Below are 17417 nucleotides of genomic sequence, written 5' to 3' on the forward strand. Positions count from 1 at the left end.
GGTGCCCTTGAGTTTCCACTCCAAGGGCCATGGAGTGCCCAGCGCACACAGCCCTGCAGGAGGCGTCCTTCCCTTTGGGAAGCCTGACCCAGCTCCAGCAGTGCTCCCTGTCCCAGTTCCCGGCTGCTCCCATTGGCCAGAGAAGGCGGCCTCTCAGGTGCTGGAGAAAGACCACCTGCCCAGCTCCTCAGGGATCCTGCAGCTCTTGTAGCAAGCAGCTCTTCTCCACCCAGAGCTGCCAGCCACAGTTCCCGACAACCAAAATGGTCAGGGCAACCCCAGCAGCTGCCACTGGTCCCTCTCCAGCAATGGAGGTGGGGGAGAGATAAGGGGCCCTCACCCGCTAAACATCCCCACCTATCCCTGGAAGGATTCATGGGCAACATGGGGGCGTTAGGTAGAACATCACAATCCAGGAGACTGAAAAAGCGACATGGGAGGATAAAGAAGATAGGGTAAACTTCAGGGCCACCCAGCCTAACTCTGTGTCTCCCCACCTGCTGAAACTCCCTGTCCCAGGCCACCTACATGTCACAGGTTCCAGCTCCTCCTCCTACCTGACTTGGCCCACATGGCTGCTGGGCCCCTCATCCTGCCCATCCCTTCACTTTTGACCACACCAGGAATTGAGTAAAACTTGATATCTGTGGCTGGGCACAGTGGCTCACGCCTGTAATCCCAGCACTTTGGGAGGCCAAGGTGAGCGGATCACCTGAGGTTGGGAGTTCAAGACCAGCTGACCAATATGAAGAAACCACATCTGTACTAAAAATACAAAATTAGCTGGGCATGGTGGTGCATGCCTGTAATCCCAGCTACTCGGGAGGCTGAGGCAGGAGAATCGCTAGAACTCTCGAGGGAGAGCTTGCGGTGAGCTGAGATCGTACCATTGCACACCAGCCTAGGCAACAGGAACGAAACTCCATGTCAAAAATAATTAATAGTCGTTTCTGCCTGTGGATGCCACTGAAGAAGCATCATTCAAGTCTCTCTGCTCCCTGTGATCCTGTTTAAGTCAGTTTCCTAAGGAGCCAAACAGCTGAGGAAGTTCTTCATTGGAGGGTTGAGCTTTGAAACAACCAACAACAGCCTGAGGAGCCATTCTGAGCAATGGGGAACGCCGTGTGGTAATGAGAGATCCAAACACCAAGTGCTCCAGGGGCTTTGGGTTCTTCACATATGCCACTGTGGAGGAGGCGGACACAGCCGTGGGTGCAAGTCCAAAGTGGATGGAAGAGTCATAGAACCAAAGAGAGCTGTCTCAAGAGAAGCTTCTCAAAGACCAGGTGCTCACTTAACCTGAAACGATGTTGTAGTTGAGGGGCAGGATGGTCTTTTGGGACAGGAGGAACAAGAGGTTCTGGTTGCCACTCTTTAATCAGTTCTTCCTTTTCCTTGACTATAAGATCGGATCGTTCTTGTAATTTGTAAGACTTAGAGAAAAGAAGTCTGATTATCCAGAGTATTAGAAACCCTTCCAAAATAATATGCTAAGCAGGAGCCTCGTAGAGCGCCTATACCATCTCCACCAGCACCCACTGCTCCATGGCGGTCGCCATAGTTAGCCGCTGGGGATTCCTTCCCGATTGCTATGGATTTAGAAGTTGTGCTCATCTCAGGCAAACATACAGGAGTTGATGGCACATGGCAAAAAGTTTTTTTCTTCATAGAAGCTAGCAAAAGGAAACAGAAAGGGAATACAAGGTGGGAGAGATGGCTTATCACTATACTTTCCATTCAAGATGTATTTTCAAAGAACAAATATGTATTTAGGATCGACTGTGTATGTAGTCCTTTGGTACATGTTTGGGAAGAAATACAAAAGAGAAATAACATGAACTCTGTCCTCAAGAAGCTGGCTCTTTTGTTAGGACGAGACTATTTGAAATACAGGGAGAATTCTATCTAGCAATCTCCCTTTCATATTTTTGCCTAGGTAAAATAGTTTTCTGCAGAATTTTTTAACATACAGGAATCTATACCATAATTCTCTTTTTTTTTTTTTAAAAAAAGCTTTGTAGACCAGGCGCAGTAGCTAATGCTGGTAATCCTAGCACTTTGGGAGGCCAAGGCAGGCGGATCATGAGGTCAGGAGTTCGAGACCATCCTGCCTAACACGGTGAAACCTGCCTCTACTAAAAATACAAAAAAATAGCCAGGCTACAGGTGGTGGTGAGCACCTGTAGTCCCAGCTACTCAGGAGGCTGAGGCAGGAGAATTGCTTGAACCCAGGAGGCAGAGGTTGCAGTGAGCCGAGATTGTGCCACTGCACTCCATCCTGGGCAACAGAGCCAGATGCCATCTCAAAAAAAAAAAAAACCAACTTTGTAATGAAAGTTTTAAAATACTTACACAAGTAGAGAAAATAGAATAGTGAACCCCACCCCATACCCAGTCTCCGGATTCAACAATTACCATTATTTTGTCATACTTGTTTTGTTGATTTTTCTTTTTTCGTTTTTTTTCCATTCATTCCTATTTCCCTCCCCATTTTGCCTTCCTTCCTTCCTGCATTCCTACATTTAAAAATAAATTTACAATGTTGCTCATTTTTACTCCACACACATTGTATTAGTCCATTTTTTTTCACACTGCTATAAAGATACTACCTGATACTGGGTAATATGTAAAGGAAAGAGGTTGAGTTGACTCACAGTTCTGCATGGCCAGGGAGTCCTCAGGAAACTTACAATCATGGCGGAAGGCAAAGGGGAGGCATGGCAGCAGGAGAGCGTGAGAGTGTGTGCAGGGAAACTGCCACTTTTAAAACCACTCCCGCACTATCACAAGCACAGCATGGGGGAAACCATGCTGATCCAGTCACCTCCCACCAGGTCCCCCTCTCAACATGGGATTACAATTTGAGATGAAATTTGGGTAGGGATACAGAGCCAAATCATATCACAATCTGTATGACAACATAACCTATATGCACTTCAATATTACTAACCAGTTCTCTAATGATGACCATTTTCATTGTTTATAGTTTATTTCTTATAAATAGTGCCTTCTGGAATGTCCTTAAATACCTATATCTTTTTAACATCCTTGTGTATACCTCTTTTCTCACACTTGGCTTCCTCTTGGAATAGAATCTCCTGGAAATTAAATAGCTGAAGTAAAAATCCATGAACCTTTTACAAATTACTACACAGTAAATACCAAACTGACTTTCAGGAATGTAGTTCCATCAACAGTGTGCTTGTTTATTCATATCTGTGCTGATCTGGGTTTTGTCAGTCTATTGATTTTTACCAATCCCTCAATATCATAGATTTTTAAATATTTTTGTGTGCATTTAAAAATTATTAATGAGATGGGGCATTTTTTTATTTTGTAAAATTTAAAAAAATTTTTAGAATAATTTTTTGCATGTACCTACATGGTGTATGTCGTTGTATGTATTTATAGGTTACATGAGATATTTTGATACAGGCATGCAATGCATGAAAATCACGGTAAATGATATCCTCAAGCATTTATCTTTTGTGTTACAAAAATCCAATTATATTCTTTTAGTTATTTTTAATTATTTAATGTACAATTAAATTATTTTTTTGCTATCAAATACTATGTTTTATTCATTCTGGATTTTTTGTTTGTTTGTTTTTAGATGGAGTTTCGCTCTTGTTGCCCAGGCTGGAGTGCAATGGCATAATCTCGGATCACCACAACCTCCACCTCCTGGGTTCAAGCGATTCTCCTGCCTCAGCCTCCCGAGTAGCTGGGATTACAGGCATGTGCCACCACGCCCGCCTAATTTTGTATTTTTAGTAGAGACGGGGTTTCTCCATTTTGGTCAGGCTGGTCTCAATCTCCAGACCTCAGGCAATCCACCCACCTCAGCCTCCCAAAGTGCTGGGATTACAGTCATGAGCCACTATGCCTGACTATTCATTCTGGTTATTTTGTACCCATTAACCATCCCTATTTCTCCACCACCACCTCACTTCCCTGCCCAGCATATGGTAACTTATCTTTTACTCTCTATCTCCATGAGTTCAATTGTTTTAATTTTTGGTTCCCACAAATGAATGAGATCGGGTGAAGTTCGTCTTTCTGGGCCTGGCTTATTTCATTTAACACAGTGTTCTCCAGTTCCATTCATGTTGTTGGAAATGACAGGATCTCATTCTTTTTTATGGCTGAATAGTACTCCAGTGTGTTTATGTACATTTTCGTTATCCATTCATTTGTTGATGGACAATAAGGTTGCTTCCAAATCTTGATTATTATAAATAGTGCTTCAGTAAACGTGGAAGGGCAGGTATCTCTTCCACATGCTGATTTCCTTTCTTTTTCATATATACCCAGCAGTGGGATTGCTGGTTCTTATGGTAGCTCTGTATTAGTTTTTTGAGGAACCTCCAGACTGCTCCATCGTGCTTATACTAATTTACGTTTCCACCAGCGTTGTATTAGGGTTCCCTTGTCTCTGCATCCTCACCAATATTGGTTATTGCCTGTCTTACAGACAAAAGCTACATCACTGGGATAAGATGATGTCTCATTTTGGGTAATATCATCTGCAAACTACGAGGGTAGTTTGACATCTTCATTTCCAGTTTGGATGCTCTTTATTTCTTTCTCTTGTCTGATTGCTCTAGCTACAGCTTCCAGTATTATTTTGAATAAAAGTGGTGACAGTGGGCATCCTTGTTATGTTTCAGATCTTAGAGAAAAGATTTTTAGTTTTTCTCCCTTCAGTATGATACTAGCTATGGGTCTCTTATGTGTGGCTTTTATTATATTGAGGTATGTTTCTTCTATACCCAGTGTTTTGAGCATTTGTATCATGCAGGAATGTTGAATTTTATCAGATGCTTTTTCAGTATCAATTGAACATATGAGAAAAATAAATAAATAAATAAAAAAGAAGAAAATAAAAAATAGAGAAACAAAGAAAGCATATGGTCTTTGTCTGCCATTCTGTTGATATGATGTTTCACATTGATTGATTATGTATGTTGAACCATCCTTGCATCCAGGGATAAATCCCACTTGGTCACAATAAATGATATTTTTAACGTGTTGTTAAATTTGGTCTGCTAGGCCAAGCACAGTGACCCATGCCTGTAATCCCAGCACTTTTGGAGTCCAAGGAGGGTGGATCACTTGAGGTCAGAAGTTCGAGACCAGCCTAGCCAACATGATGAAACCCCATCTCTACTAAAAAGAAATGCAAAAATTAGTGGGCAAGGTGGTGGGGTTGCCTCTAATCTCAGCTATTCGGGAGGCTAAGACTGGAGAATCGCTTGAACCTGGGAGGTGGAGGTTGCCATGAGCCAAGATCATACCACTGCACTCCAGTCTGGGTGACAGAGTGAGACTCCATCTCAAAAAAAATTTTTTTTTGGTTTGTGTGTATTTTGTTGAAGATTTTTGCGTCAATATTCATCAGTGATACTGGCCTTTAGTTTTCTTTTTTAGATGTGTCTTTGTCTGCTTTTGGTATCAGGCTAATACTGGCCTCATAGAATGAGTTTGGAAATATTCCCTCATCCTCTATATACCGAACAGTTTGAGTAGGATTGATATTAGTTCTACTTTAAATATTTGAAAGGATTCTGCAGTGAAGCCATTGGGTGCCAGGCTTTTCTTTGTTGGGAGACATTTTATTATGGCTTCTATCTCATTATTTGTTACTGGTCTATTCAAATTTTGGACATGGTTCAGTTTTGGTAGGTTGTATGTATCTAGGAATTCACCCATTTCTTCTCCATCTTCCAATTTATTGTCATATAGTTGCTCATAGTAGACACTAGTGATCCTTTGAATTTCTGTAGTGTCAGTTGTAATGTCTCTTTTATCATCTCTGATTTTATTTATTTGGATCTTCTCTCTTTTTTTCTTAGTGAGTCTGGCTAAAGGTTTGTTGATTTTCATTTATCTTTTCAAGAAACCAACTTTTTGTTTTGTTGATCTTTTATATTCATTTTAATTTCATTTATTTATTGTCTGATCCTCATTATTTCTTTTCTTATACTAATTTTGAGTTAGTTTCCTCTACTTTTTTAATTCTTTCAGATGAATCATTAGTTTGTTTACTTGAAGTTTTTCTCCTTTTTCGATATAAGTGCTTATAGCTATAAACTTTGCTCTTAATACAGCTCTTCAGTCAGCTTGTGATGGATGCTTCCTGTCCTGGGACTAACCCTTCAGGGCAGTGGCCTCCACACTGGCCCAGGGCAGGTCCAGAAATGGCATCCAAGAGCCGAGACGTGGAACCATGGACTCTTAAGAGCCCACCTAGTACTCTACACTCCTGTGGCTGAGCTGTTACCTAACGTACAAGACGAAGTCCCCTTTATATTTTTCTCAGCTTTTCTCAAGCAAAAGGAGTCTGCTTTTTTGTGTGTAAATAGTTGTTAAATTTGGTGTTCCTGCAGGAGGAATGATGGATGGAGGCTTCTATCTGGCCATCTTGCTCCACTCCTCTATTTTTTTGTTTTTTCTTTCAAGAAATGGTCTCACTATGTTGCCCAGCCTGGCCTTCATAGTTGTTACTGACCATTTGTATTATTTTGTGAGTTCAGGATAATCTTTCATAAACATCACTTTTATTGTTTTACTTTTCAAAATCCAGAGTATCATTATTTCATACCCCTGATTTTTAAGATGCTTCATAATTTGACCCTAACCTATTTTTCTAACTTAATATTGTCCAGCAAGAGTCACTCTACTCCAATAAGAAATATTTTCTTATTTATATAACTCATTCTGTTACTTTTTTTTTCTTGGATTCATTTAGCAATGTTTTCTTCTGCCTACCCAAAATCTTATAAGGATTCTTTTAACTCATCTTGTGATAAAGTTGTAATAAAGTAGCTCAGATCATCTAGCCTTTATCAGTTTCTTCTTATTCCCACAGTAACTGTTGTTTCTACCACTAGGTTTAGTAGCAAATTATAGACTGCCTTGTATTTTTAACAAGCACCAGCCGTGTGCCAGGAAACGGTACAGTCTGTATAGCTGTAGACCGAGCACAGTCTTTGTCCTTAGGTTTATAGTAATGATGCGTTTTCCAGTTATTAGCTTATTAGTGAAGTTGATCTTCTTTTCATACACCTCTGTACATATGAACCATACACACATTTTTAGAAATATAGTTTATGGGTTCCCAACTGGATTGTAAGATTGTTGAGGGCATGAACCATGTTTTACACTTCTTTATTCCTTAAAATATATAACTCAGTTCTGAGCATGTAGCCATTACTAAGTATGTACGTGCTCTATTTCAGTAGTGAGAAAAGTTGGAGGCTATGGAGATGCATACCTGGCCTCATATTATATCACTTAAGATCTTATGAACCAACTATGCAGTGTTGGCCAAATCATGTAACTACTCTCAGTGTACGTCCTCATAAAGTACATATCTGCTTCACAAGGTTGTCATGTGGTTTAAATGAGACCTATATATAAAGCATTTGGCATAATGCCTGGTACAAAGTAAGTGCTCATTAAAAGATGCCTGTTATAATAATTTGTTTAACCTCTCAAAGTAGAAACTGATTCAGCAACCTTTTATTTCTCTAATAATACCTTTCTTTCATTTAAGCATTTACCGAATTCTTCTCAGTTTACTTTAATTATGTTGTCAATTTAGCCTCTCCTTTTAATCTGTTGTAGCCTACAATAAGAAATACATTTTCTATTGTGGCTTAGTTTATTTGTACATTTCTTACTGTTTATTTGTACATATCTGAAACCAAAGTATTACAAAATCATATTCATTGTTGCAGTGTGTGATACACTCTGATATTTTTGGTTCTGTCCTTTATAATTAAGAAAAAAACGTGGTCACAGCCAGTAAAACTGATTTCACAACAGACAGTCTGAAACACACTGGTCTGAGTTTTTAGAAGCTGCAAAATTTCAACTACTACTGAACAGGATAATGTTCAAGTGAAAGTTTTCAGTGGAATAGGAAGCACAGAGCGTAGCGTTGATGAAGATTCCACTTTCTTGTTCTCTCTGAGTTATATGCTGTCAGGGTTACCTGTGCCTACTCTGCTTTCACTGCTGAAGGTGGAAGTGTTCAGTTGGGCCTAGTCCAGTGTTATAGAATAAGATTATTCAGCAGTTGGGGTAGAGATTTCCACCTTGCAAGGCAAGAGTTTCTTCACCACTTTATGTGTGTATTATTTTCTTAGGAAAGAAATACACATGGATACGTGGATTTAGAAGTATCAGTATCATTCTTATAGAGGAGCTTGAAAAAAAACCTTTTTTTTTTTTTTTTTGAGACAGTCTTGCACTGTCGCCCAGACTACACTGCAGTGACACAATCAAGGCTCACTGCAATCTTGACCTCCTGAGCTTAAGAGATCATCCCACCTCAGCCCCCCAACTACCAGGGACCACAGAAAATTGTTTGTTAGGACGTCTTTAAACATTTTTACAAAGTAGGAAGAACAGTGTAATGAATCCTCCGCCCCCGTTACCTAAATTCAGCTTCAGTAGTTATTGACTTGTGTCAATTCCTAAGGAATTTTTAATAAAAAATTTTTAAGGGACATTATTTCCTCCCTTAATTTACAGATAGGTGATCTGTTTTTCAGAAGAGATATATCAGCCTTATTGTACCTAGCTTTAATCCTCACAACTTATTAGTTTCATCTGATCCCCAAAGAGAAGTAAATAATTACATAACAGGAAGCAGGGATGACAAGAAATCTTCGACCTCCTAGAGCACTAGACCCTTGATATCTTACCTGAAATATTTCCACAGCCTCTTTTACCATATCCCAACCACCTGCTCCTTACCACCTGCTTTACTGCCATTACACTGATCTTTAATAATGACTTGAGGAGAAGAGAATCTCATTATGTTTATCCTATGTCTAAAACTTCCTTGAGACCAGACATGATGGTTCACACCTGGAATCCCACACTTTGGGAGGCCGACAGGGGGATCATTTGAGACCAGCCTCGACAACATAGCAAGACATCATCTCTACAAAAAGCGTAAAAAATGAAACAGGCATTACAGCACACACCTGTAGTCCTAGCTGCTCAAGAGGCTGAGGCAGGAGAATCACTTGAGCCCAGGAGTTCAAGGTTGTAGTGAGGTAGTAGCTATGTAGTAATGCCACTGTACTCCAGCTTGGGCAGCAGAGCAAGACACTGTCTCTTAAACAAACAAACCTTCCTTTGTTCTTCATTCCCTACCTATAAAATAAAACTCCAAATCATAGATTTCCATTCATAATCTAGTTCCAGCCGATCTTTCTAGCCTGCTCTTGTGCTGTCTGTCTCTTCTCTACCATTTTAAGCTTCCTGGTATTCCTAGAAAACATAACCTATTTGGGGGCTTGTTCTTCCTTTTCAAGATCCCATTTAGATGTCAGCTTGTGGATGAGGTAATTTTAACTACCCTACAAAAAAGTCTTTTCTAAGTTTGTTTTTATTTATCTTTTGTTGTATGTGTGTTTGTGAATGTGCGTGGCGCCACTTCACTGAGTTATACTTAGTTAGCCGTTTGTTTACTGCCGTCGTCACTCCCAGTTACACAGTGTCGCTTCAAGAGCAGGAATTATAGTTTACCCTTGTCTCATAAACATAGGTGAGTGCCTGCATATAGTAGGCATTCAGTAATGGTTTGTTGAATGAATGTATTCATACTTCTAGAATTTTATAACCCAATTCTAAAACAGGTTCTCTCCAGACAGGAACAGTTAGTTAATCAGAGTTTGGTTTTGTATATTTTGTTTTTTTCTTTTCCTGTCCTTGAGGACTTTTGTTAAAATTTCTAAAGAGAGCCTAAGTTCTATAGTTTTTTTCCTTAGGGGAAAATATACTTTGGTAAACTAGCATAGCATATCCATCTTCAGTAATCCTGTAGTAAAGGTAAGTGAAATCTACCTTCAGTAGAATTTTTTTCTGTTGAACAATATTGTTTTGTTTTATGAGTGAGTTTGAGTAGATTTGTGCTATATAGCTCATAGTAGCCTTGACTAATTTTTGATGTATTTCAGCTCATGGAATGCTGTGTAAATGCCCTGGTGACATCATTTAAAGAGACTATCTTAGCTGAGTGCCAAGGCATGATCAAGCGAAATGAAACTGAAAGTAGGTAAAACATCACATAAAGTTTTCATAATCTTCTAAGAGGGTATCTTTAAAACAAACCACTTAGTAAGTTGCTCTGAGATTACTCTTTTCCACATAGGTATATCTGTTAGAGTGAACTATGCTTAAGGAAAATGATAAAATATTTAACACAGAGGCACTGCAAAAGAGTATATAAACTTAAATTTTAAACATGTTACCCTTAAGCTGTCAAAATCTGTGTATGTGTATGGTGAATTTCTACTTTTTTTCTCAAAAAGAGGACACTGCTTTTAAAGGCCAATTTGAACTGTAAACATATGTTTAGGGATTAGAACCAGGTATTTGACTTTTGTGTGGAACCTTATGGTGAATCTTTTTAGAAAGTAATAAAACACTCCATGTTATTAGTCTTCATCGCTAGCCCCAAAAATACTTTATAAGGATTTCTAAAGTATATTTTTTAATTACTTCGATGTTTTCTTAAAAGGGTATGTTTTGAGAGATAGCAAATATATAAAAAACTGAAAAAAAAAAAAAAAAAAAAGCACATACCTCTACTACCCCAGTAAAACTTTTAACTTTTTTTTTTTTTTGCTTTTTTTAAAAAATCAACTTACTTCTGAGTTTCCAGATTTTGTTAAATCTAACTGCAAGGTCCTATTTAATTGCTAGTTGCATTTAAAGTACGCATTTCAATTCACTTAAGTTCTTACACTTTTAAGGAGTAATTCAGTAGTTAAAAACAAGCTGCTTTATTGGCATAACCAAAATACTTGTATTCTGGGTGCCAGTCTAATTGTAGTTAACTCTCTGATCCATGTTGTACTATCTTCAAAAGTATTTATTGAATGGTGGTCAGTATCCATGAGGTAGGGTTTTTGTGGAGGTCAGTAAAGTGGCATGACATAAAAAAGTGCTTTGTAAATTTTTATGAATACGGTTTTATATTGTAATCTCTAATACAGTTGGTTTTGTGATTACTACTCATTTTAGATGATGTGGCTGTATATTTAATATTGCAGTCACCTTATGAAATATACTAATCTTGCGTGTAAATAAGTATTTATTTGCATTGAAAATCAAATGACTCATTTTTTTCTCTTGAGGCAGGGTCTCCTTGTGTCCAAGCTGGAATGCAGAACTCACTGTAGCCTTGACCTCCTGGGCTCAAGTGATCCTCCCAACTCCCAGCCTCCTCAGTGTCTGGGACTACAGCTGTGTACTACCATGCCTGGCTAATTTTTGAATTTTTTGTAGAGGCAGAGCCTCACCACTTTGCCTAGGCTGGTTTCCATTGTGTCTGGCCAAATGAATGACCTTTTAAAGAAAGGAGTGGGGTTTTACAGTATTTGATCACTTTTTAAAAATTTTTATTTTTTGAGACAGTCTTGCCCTGTCACTCAGGCTGAGTGCAATGGTGCAATTACGACTCACTGCAGCCTCAACTTCCTGGGCTCAAGCAGTCCTCACACTTCAGTCTTCCAAGTATCTGGGACCGAAGACATGCACCACCACACCCAGCTAAGTTTTTTTTTTTTAATGGTAGAGATGAGTTTTGCCATATTGCCCTGCTTGGTCTCTTTAACTCCTGGGCTCAGATGATCCTCCCACTTTGGCCTCCTAAAGTGCTGGAATTACAAGCATGAACCACCACACCCAGCCTGATCACTTTTAATTAGATTTTTTTAACATAATTTTTAGACCAAGTTCAGTTGGCTCAGCCTGTGATCCCAGCACTTTGAGAGACCAAGGTGGGAGGATTGCTTGAGCCCTAAAGTTTGAGACCAGCTTTGGCAACATTGGGAGACCCTGTCTCTACAGAGTTACAGAAAACATTAGGCATGGTGACATGTGCCTGTGGTCCCAAATACTCAGGAGGGTGATGTGGGAGGATTGCATGCACCCAAGAGGTCAGGGGTGCAGTGAGCCATGATCACACCACTGTACTCCAGCTTGGGTGACAAAGTGGGACCCTATCTCAAAAACAAAAAACAAAAAAAAAAATTACTCCAAAATCACATTGTATCCACAGAGTACTATTAACATTACAAACTTTTAACTAATATGTCTCTAAAGTCTTATTCTAGTAAATGAAATGATGACATGAATATGTTCTGTCCTTCCAGAGTTACATTTAATGTTTTCATTGATGGACAAAGTTCCTAATGGTATAGAGCCAATGTTGAAAGACTTGGAGGAACATATCATTAGTGCTGGCCTGGCAGATATGGTAGCAGCTGCTGAAACTATTACTACTGTGAGTTTTTTTCAATGGCAATGATAGATACATATCAAGACTATTTTTTTAAATGCAGAATTGAATAGTGAGTGGTTACCAGAGGCTCAGGATAGAGGGACCAGAAGAGGTTGGTTAATGGATATAAAGTTGTAGTTGAGTAGGAAGAATAAATTTTGGTGTTCTGTTACCCAGTAGAAGGGCTATATAGCAAGTAGCATTGTAGTGTATATTTCAAGATAGCCAGAAGAGATTTTTTTAATGTTGTTACCACAAAGAAATTAATAAATGAAGTGATGGATATAGTAGTTACCCCAATTGATCATTATACTGTATATACATGCATTGAAATATAACATTGTACCTCATAATATGTATAGTTATGTGTTAATTACAAATAAAAATATTAAATTGTTTTAAATGCAGAACTGGAAATAGTAATTGAAATGGCAAAACAGTAATATTGGAATACCTTTTGATTTTATTTTTAAGAAAAAATGTCCGCAGTTTTAAATGAATCATTAAAATTATGTTTATAGTTTCTCATTTTTTTGTGTTATTTATTCTTTTCCTTTTAAAAACTCAAAATATCAAACCTTTTGTTTCTAGGACTCTGAGAAATATGTTGAGCAGTTACTTACACTATTTAATAGATTTAGTAAACTCGTCAAAGAAGCTTTTCAAGATGATCCACGATTTCTTACTGCAAGAGATAAGGTACATATCCTGTATATATATAAAACACCGTTTTAAAAGTTGTACTCTCATAACTGACTTTAGTAATCAGTTTGCATCATTTTACTGTTATAAACTTAAAATCCTAGCAACTATTATTTTTCATCAGTGAGGGCAACTCTGTTTTGTTTGTTTGTAAGCATTCTCAGCATTGGGTAGCCTTATGAATTAGAATTTAGTTGCTTTTTTCTCATTTTTCCAAGAATGTTTTTCTGTTTTTGAATATTACTGATCTATTGAATTCCTGTTCATCCTTCCATTCAGACCCAGCTCAAAGAATACTTCCCCTGGAACTTCTTGATGTCCTGCTCCCTGCACAGCTCATCCCAAGCAGAGTTGATTCCTCCATCCTCTGTCCTTTCATGGGGTTCCTTTGAGATTTTGTTAGACTTATCCTTGTTTCCCAGGGAGCATTTGTATTGCATGCCCTCTTTTTCCACCCTTACTAGAATACGGTAATGATAATGAAACACAATGCTGTCCTTAGCGTTGATCTTTTATTAATGTAATAAATCTGTAACAAGAAGTTACTGTTAGTTTTTTCTCTTCTTTGACTACTTTTCATTACTTCCTGAGTTTGAATGATTCTAAAAAGACAACTTTGTCTAGTAGGATTTTTTTCTCACTCTTTTTTTCTGTTTTAATTTCTTTTCTTTTGTTTTTTCGAGATGGGGTTTCGCTCTTGTTGCCTAGGCTGGAGTGCAGTGCTGCAGTCTCAGCTCACTGCAACCCCCCCTGCTTGGGTTCAAGCAATTCTCCTGCCTCAGCCTCCCAAGTAGCTGAGATTACAGGAGTCCACCTGGGCTCAGCTAATTAGTATTTTTAGTAGAGATGGAGTTTCATTGTGTTGGCCAGGGTGGTCTTGAACTCCTAACTTGGCCTTCCAAAGTGATGGGATTACAGGTGTGAGCCACCACTCCTTGCCTCTTTTTGTCTATTTTAGAACAAATAAATAAGTAGGTAAAGTAGCAAAGGAGTTAAGGGAGTATAGACATGGTAGGGTGGTGTGAAGTCTAAAGTTGAGTAGCCTGCAAAGGCTTCATAGGAAGCCAGATCATGTAAGACTCTGAGCCATGGTAAGGAGTTAGTTTTTACTGTGAGTAGGATGGGAGGTCATTTAAAAATTTTAAACAGAATGGCAGGATGTGATTTATGTATTAACAGGATCGCTCTGGCTGTTGCAAAAAAATAGACTGAAGGGAAGAAAGAAGGAAGAATACCATTTAAGAACTTATTTGACCTGAGCCACCACCCTGGTGGTGGCTCTCCCTTTAAATCATGTTCTTTGCGAACTCTTCACCTGCCCTGATGCTTTCTCAGTTCTGTCATCTCACTGGTAAAGGAAATAAACATATCCATCTTCTCACAGTTACCCATTTTCTTGTTTTTTGTTTTGTTTTGTTGTTGTAGCAAGAGCACCCAGAGTCTACTATTTAGCATGATTCCAATATAGAATATAATTTTCTTTTATTTATTTATTTTGAGACAGGGTCTTGCTCTGTCACCCAGGCCAGATTCAGTGCAGTGGCACAACCTGGTTCGTTGGAGCTTCAACCTGCCTGGGCTCAGGTCATGCTCCTACCTCAGCCTCCTGAGTAGTAAGTAGCTAGGACTACAGGCACGCACCACTACATTTGGCTAATTTGCAATTTTTTTGGTAGAGATGAGTTCTCACTTTGTTGACCAAGCTGGTCTTGAACTCCCGGGCTTAAGCGATCCATCCACCACAACCTCCCAAAATACTGGGATTACAGGCATAAGCCTCCACGCTCAGCCCAGTATAATATCACTACCTGTAGTTTTTATGCTGTACATTAGCTTTCTAGACTTTCATCCTGAGTATCTGCTGCTTTGTATCATTTGACCTACCTCTCCCTTTTTCTTTTCTGCCTATTTTGTCACTGGTTACTACTCTTTTGTTCCTCTCTCTGTATATTTGAATTTTTTTTAAGATTCCACTTATAAGTGAGATCATGCAATATGTTTCCTTCTGTGTCTGGCTTATTTGACTTAGCATAAGCTCTTCCAGTCTTCCATAGTATATATGTACCAGTTTCTTTATCCATTGATGGACACTGAAGTTGTGTTCATATTTTGGCTACTGTGAATAATGCTGCAGTGAATGTGGGAGTGCAGTTATCTTTATGAAGTGGTAATTTAATTTCCTTTGGGTGTATGCCTAGAAGAGGGATTGCTGAGATTATGATTATATTATGAAGATAGACTATTCAGGATTTGCTGTTGAATCAGATGTAGAATGTGATAGAGACTAGTCAGTGATGACATTCAGATTTGTGTTCTGATCAGTTAGAAGGATGTGTTCGCTGCGATAGGGAAGACTAAGAGAAACTGGTTTTGGAGAGATGGTTGCAGAGAGATCAGAAACTCAGTTTTTAATAAGTTAACTTTGAAATATCTGTTAAACATCCATATGGTAATGAGTGAAGACAGAAAAGAGGACAGATCCAAGGATTGGCCTAGGGCATTCTGATATTTTATTGTTAGAAAATGAAGAGTCATCTTTCACGAGAAGGAAACAGTGATCAGGAGAATGTTATGGGCTAAAAGACAAGTGAGAAAAGTGCTCTCAGGAGGAGGGTGTGATCTGCTGTTTAAAACACTGTTGATAAATCAAGTAAGATGGAGATTAACCGTTATCTTCTGCAACAGGGAAGTTACCAGTGACTTTAACAAGAACAGTTGTGTAGGCTGGCGCAGTGGCTGACACCTGTAATCCAGCACTTTGGGAGGCTAAGGTGGGTGGATCACTTGAGGTCGGGGTTCGAGACCAGCCTAGCCAACATGATGAAACCCTGTCTCTACTAAAAATACAAAAATTAGCCAGGCACTGTGGTGCACACCTATAGTTCCAGCTACTCAGGAAGCTGAGGCAGGAGAATCGCTTGCACCCACGAGGCCAAAGTTGCAGTGAGCTGAGCCAGCCTGTGTGACAGAGTGAGACCCTGTCTCAAAAAAAAAAAAAAAAAACAACAACAACAACAACAAAAAAAGACCTCACTTGAGGCTGGGCACATGGGCTCATGCTTGTAATCCCAGCACTCTGGGAGGCCAAGGCAGGCAATTCACCAGAGGTCAGGAGTTTGAGAGCAGCCTGGCCAACATGGTGAAACCTCCTTTCTACTAAAAATACAAAAGTTAGCCAGGCATGGTGGCAGGCACCTGTAATCCCAGCTATATGAGAGGCTGAGGCAGGAGAATCGCTTGAACCTGGGAGGTGGAGGTTGCAGTGAGCCAAAATCACGCCACTGCACTCCAGCCTGGGTGATAGAGTGAGACTTCATCTCAAAAAAAAAAAAAAAAAAGAAAACCTCACTTGAGAATATTGGTAATTATAATATGACAAAGAACATGCTCAAGTCTTTGACTAGGCTAATTCTGTCTGGCCAGATATACCATTAGAAATAAAAACTGGCATATTTTTATGTGTGTTAGGGTGTATAAAACTTTGTATGTTTTAAATATTAAAAATAACGATTTTATTACAAATTATTTTTTGCAGGCATATAAAGCAGTTGTTAATGATGCTACCATATTTAAACTTGAATTACCTTTGAAGCAGAAGGGGTAAGTTTTAAAAAACCATACTTTAAAGTACTTAAGTTTTTATGTGTGTAATACAGTTTAACTGGGTATACAAGGTACCCTGTTAGGTTTGTTTTTGTTGTTAGTTTTGTGACTTTTGCTGCTTTTGGCTATTAAAGTCCATTTATCATTTTTTATTATTTTATAATTTAAAAAGTGATTATTTTTTCAAGCAGAAAAAAAAAATTTATTCCTAATCTTTTAGGACCTCTACTTGATTGTTTTTCCCTCATTAGTGACTAACAGTATTCTGTTACTTAAAGAAGCATAGAAAATGACTCAATTTACCATAATGATATAGAAAGAACTTTGTTTTAATGTGAATTTTTCTATTACTGTTTTTAAAAAACTGTTCTATAATTGGTAAGATGAATATGCCTGTGCTAAGCATAGCTTATGGAAAATCTGACAACTGAAATTTGTGAAATGAATCTGAGCTAGTTATAGCACTTTGAGAGTAGTACTAAATAGCAATAAAGGTTAATTGAAAAAAATCTTTCGATGTACTTGTAGCTAAGAATTACCATTTTAAAGAAATTTTATATCTAATGTTAAAATACTTGAAAACTACTGAAAAATAACATTTCTTAAGGAAAAGCAATCAAGTATTCTTCATTTAGTGTTTTCATTTTGTCTTTTTTGAGCTGTACGTTGCTTGAGTAATATGGTGGAAGACATTCTGAGTCGTACCGTATTATACTGACATGTTTTAGAAAGGCGTATATTATGTACTTTTATAAACTGTGAAATATGTGAAACATACAGCACTACATCATGGCCATCTCTTTGC

At 38.5% G+C, this 17417-nt stretch overlaps 1 protein-coding gene across 1 annotated transcript in view; it reads left to right on the forward strand.

Moving 5' to 3' along the window:
• The window catches only part of CUL5 (cullin 5), a 107317-nt gene that overhangs the window by 62162 nt on the left and 27738 nt on the right, over positions 1-17417 (forward strand). Inside the window, 4 exon segments of the mRNA XM_002807267.7 lie at positions 9978-10071; positions 12180-12310; positions 12899-13006; positions 16545-16609. Coding sequence (XP_002807313.3) covers positions 9978-10071; positions 12180-12310; positions 12899-13006; positions 16545-16609 — 398 coding nt within the window.

The sequence above is a fragment of the Callithrix jacchus genome, chromosome 10, assembly GCF_049354715.1.
Source record: "Callithrix jacchus isolate 240 chromosome 10, calJac240_pri, whole genome shotgun sequence".
Taxonomy (NCBI): Eukaryota; Metazoa; Chordata; class Mammalia; order Primates; family Cebidae; genus Callithrix; species Callithrix jacchus.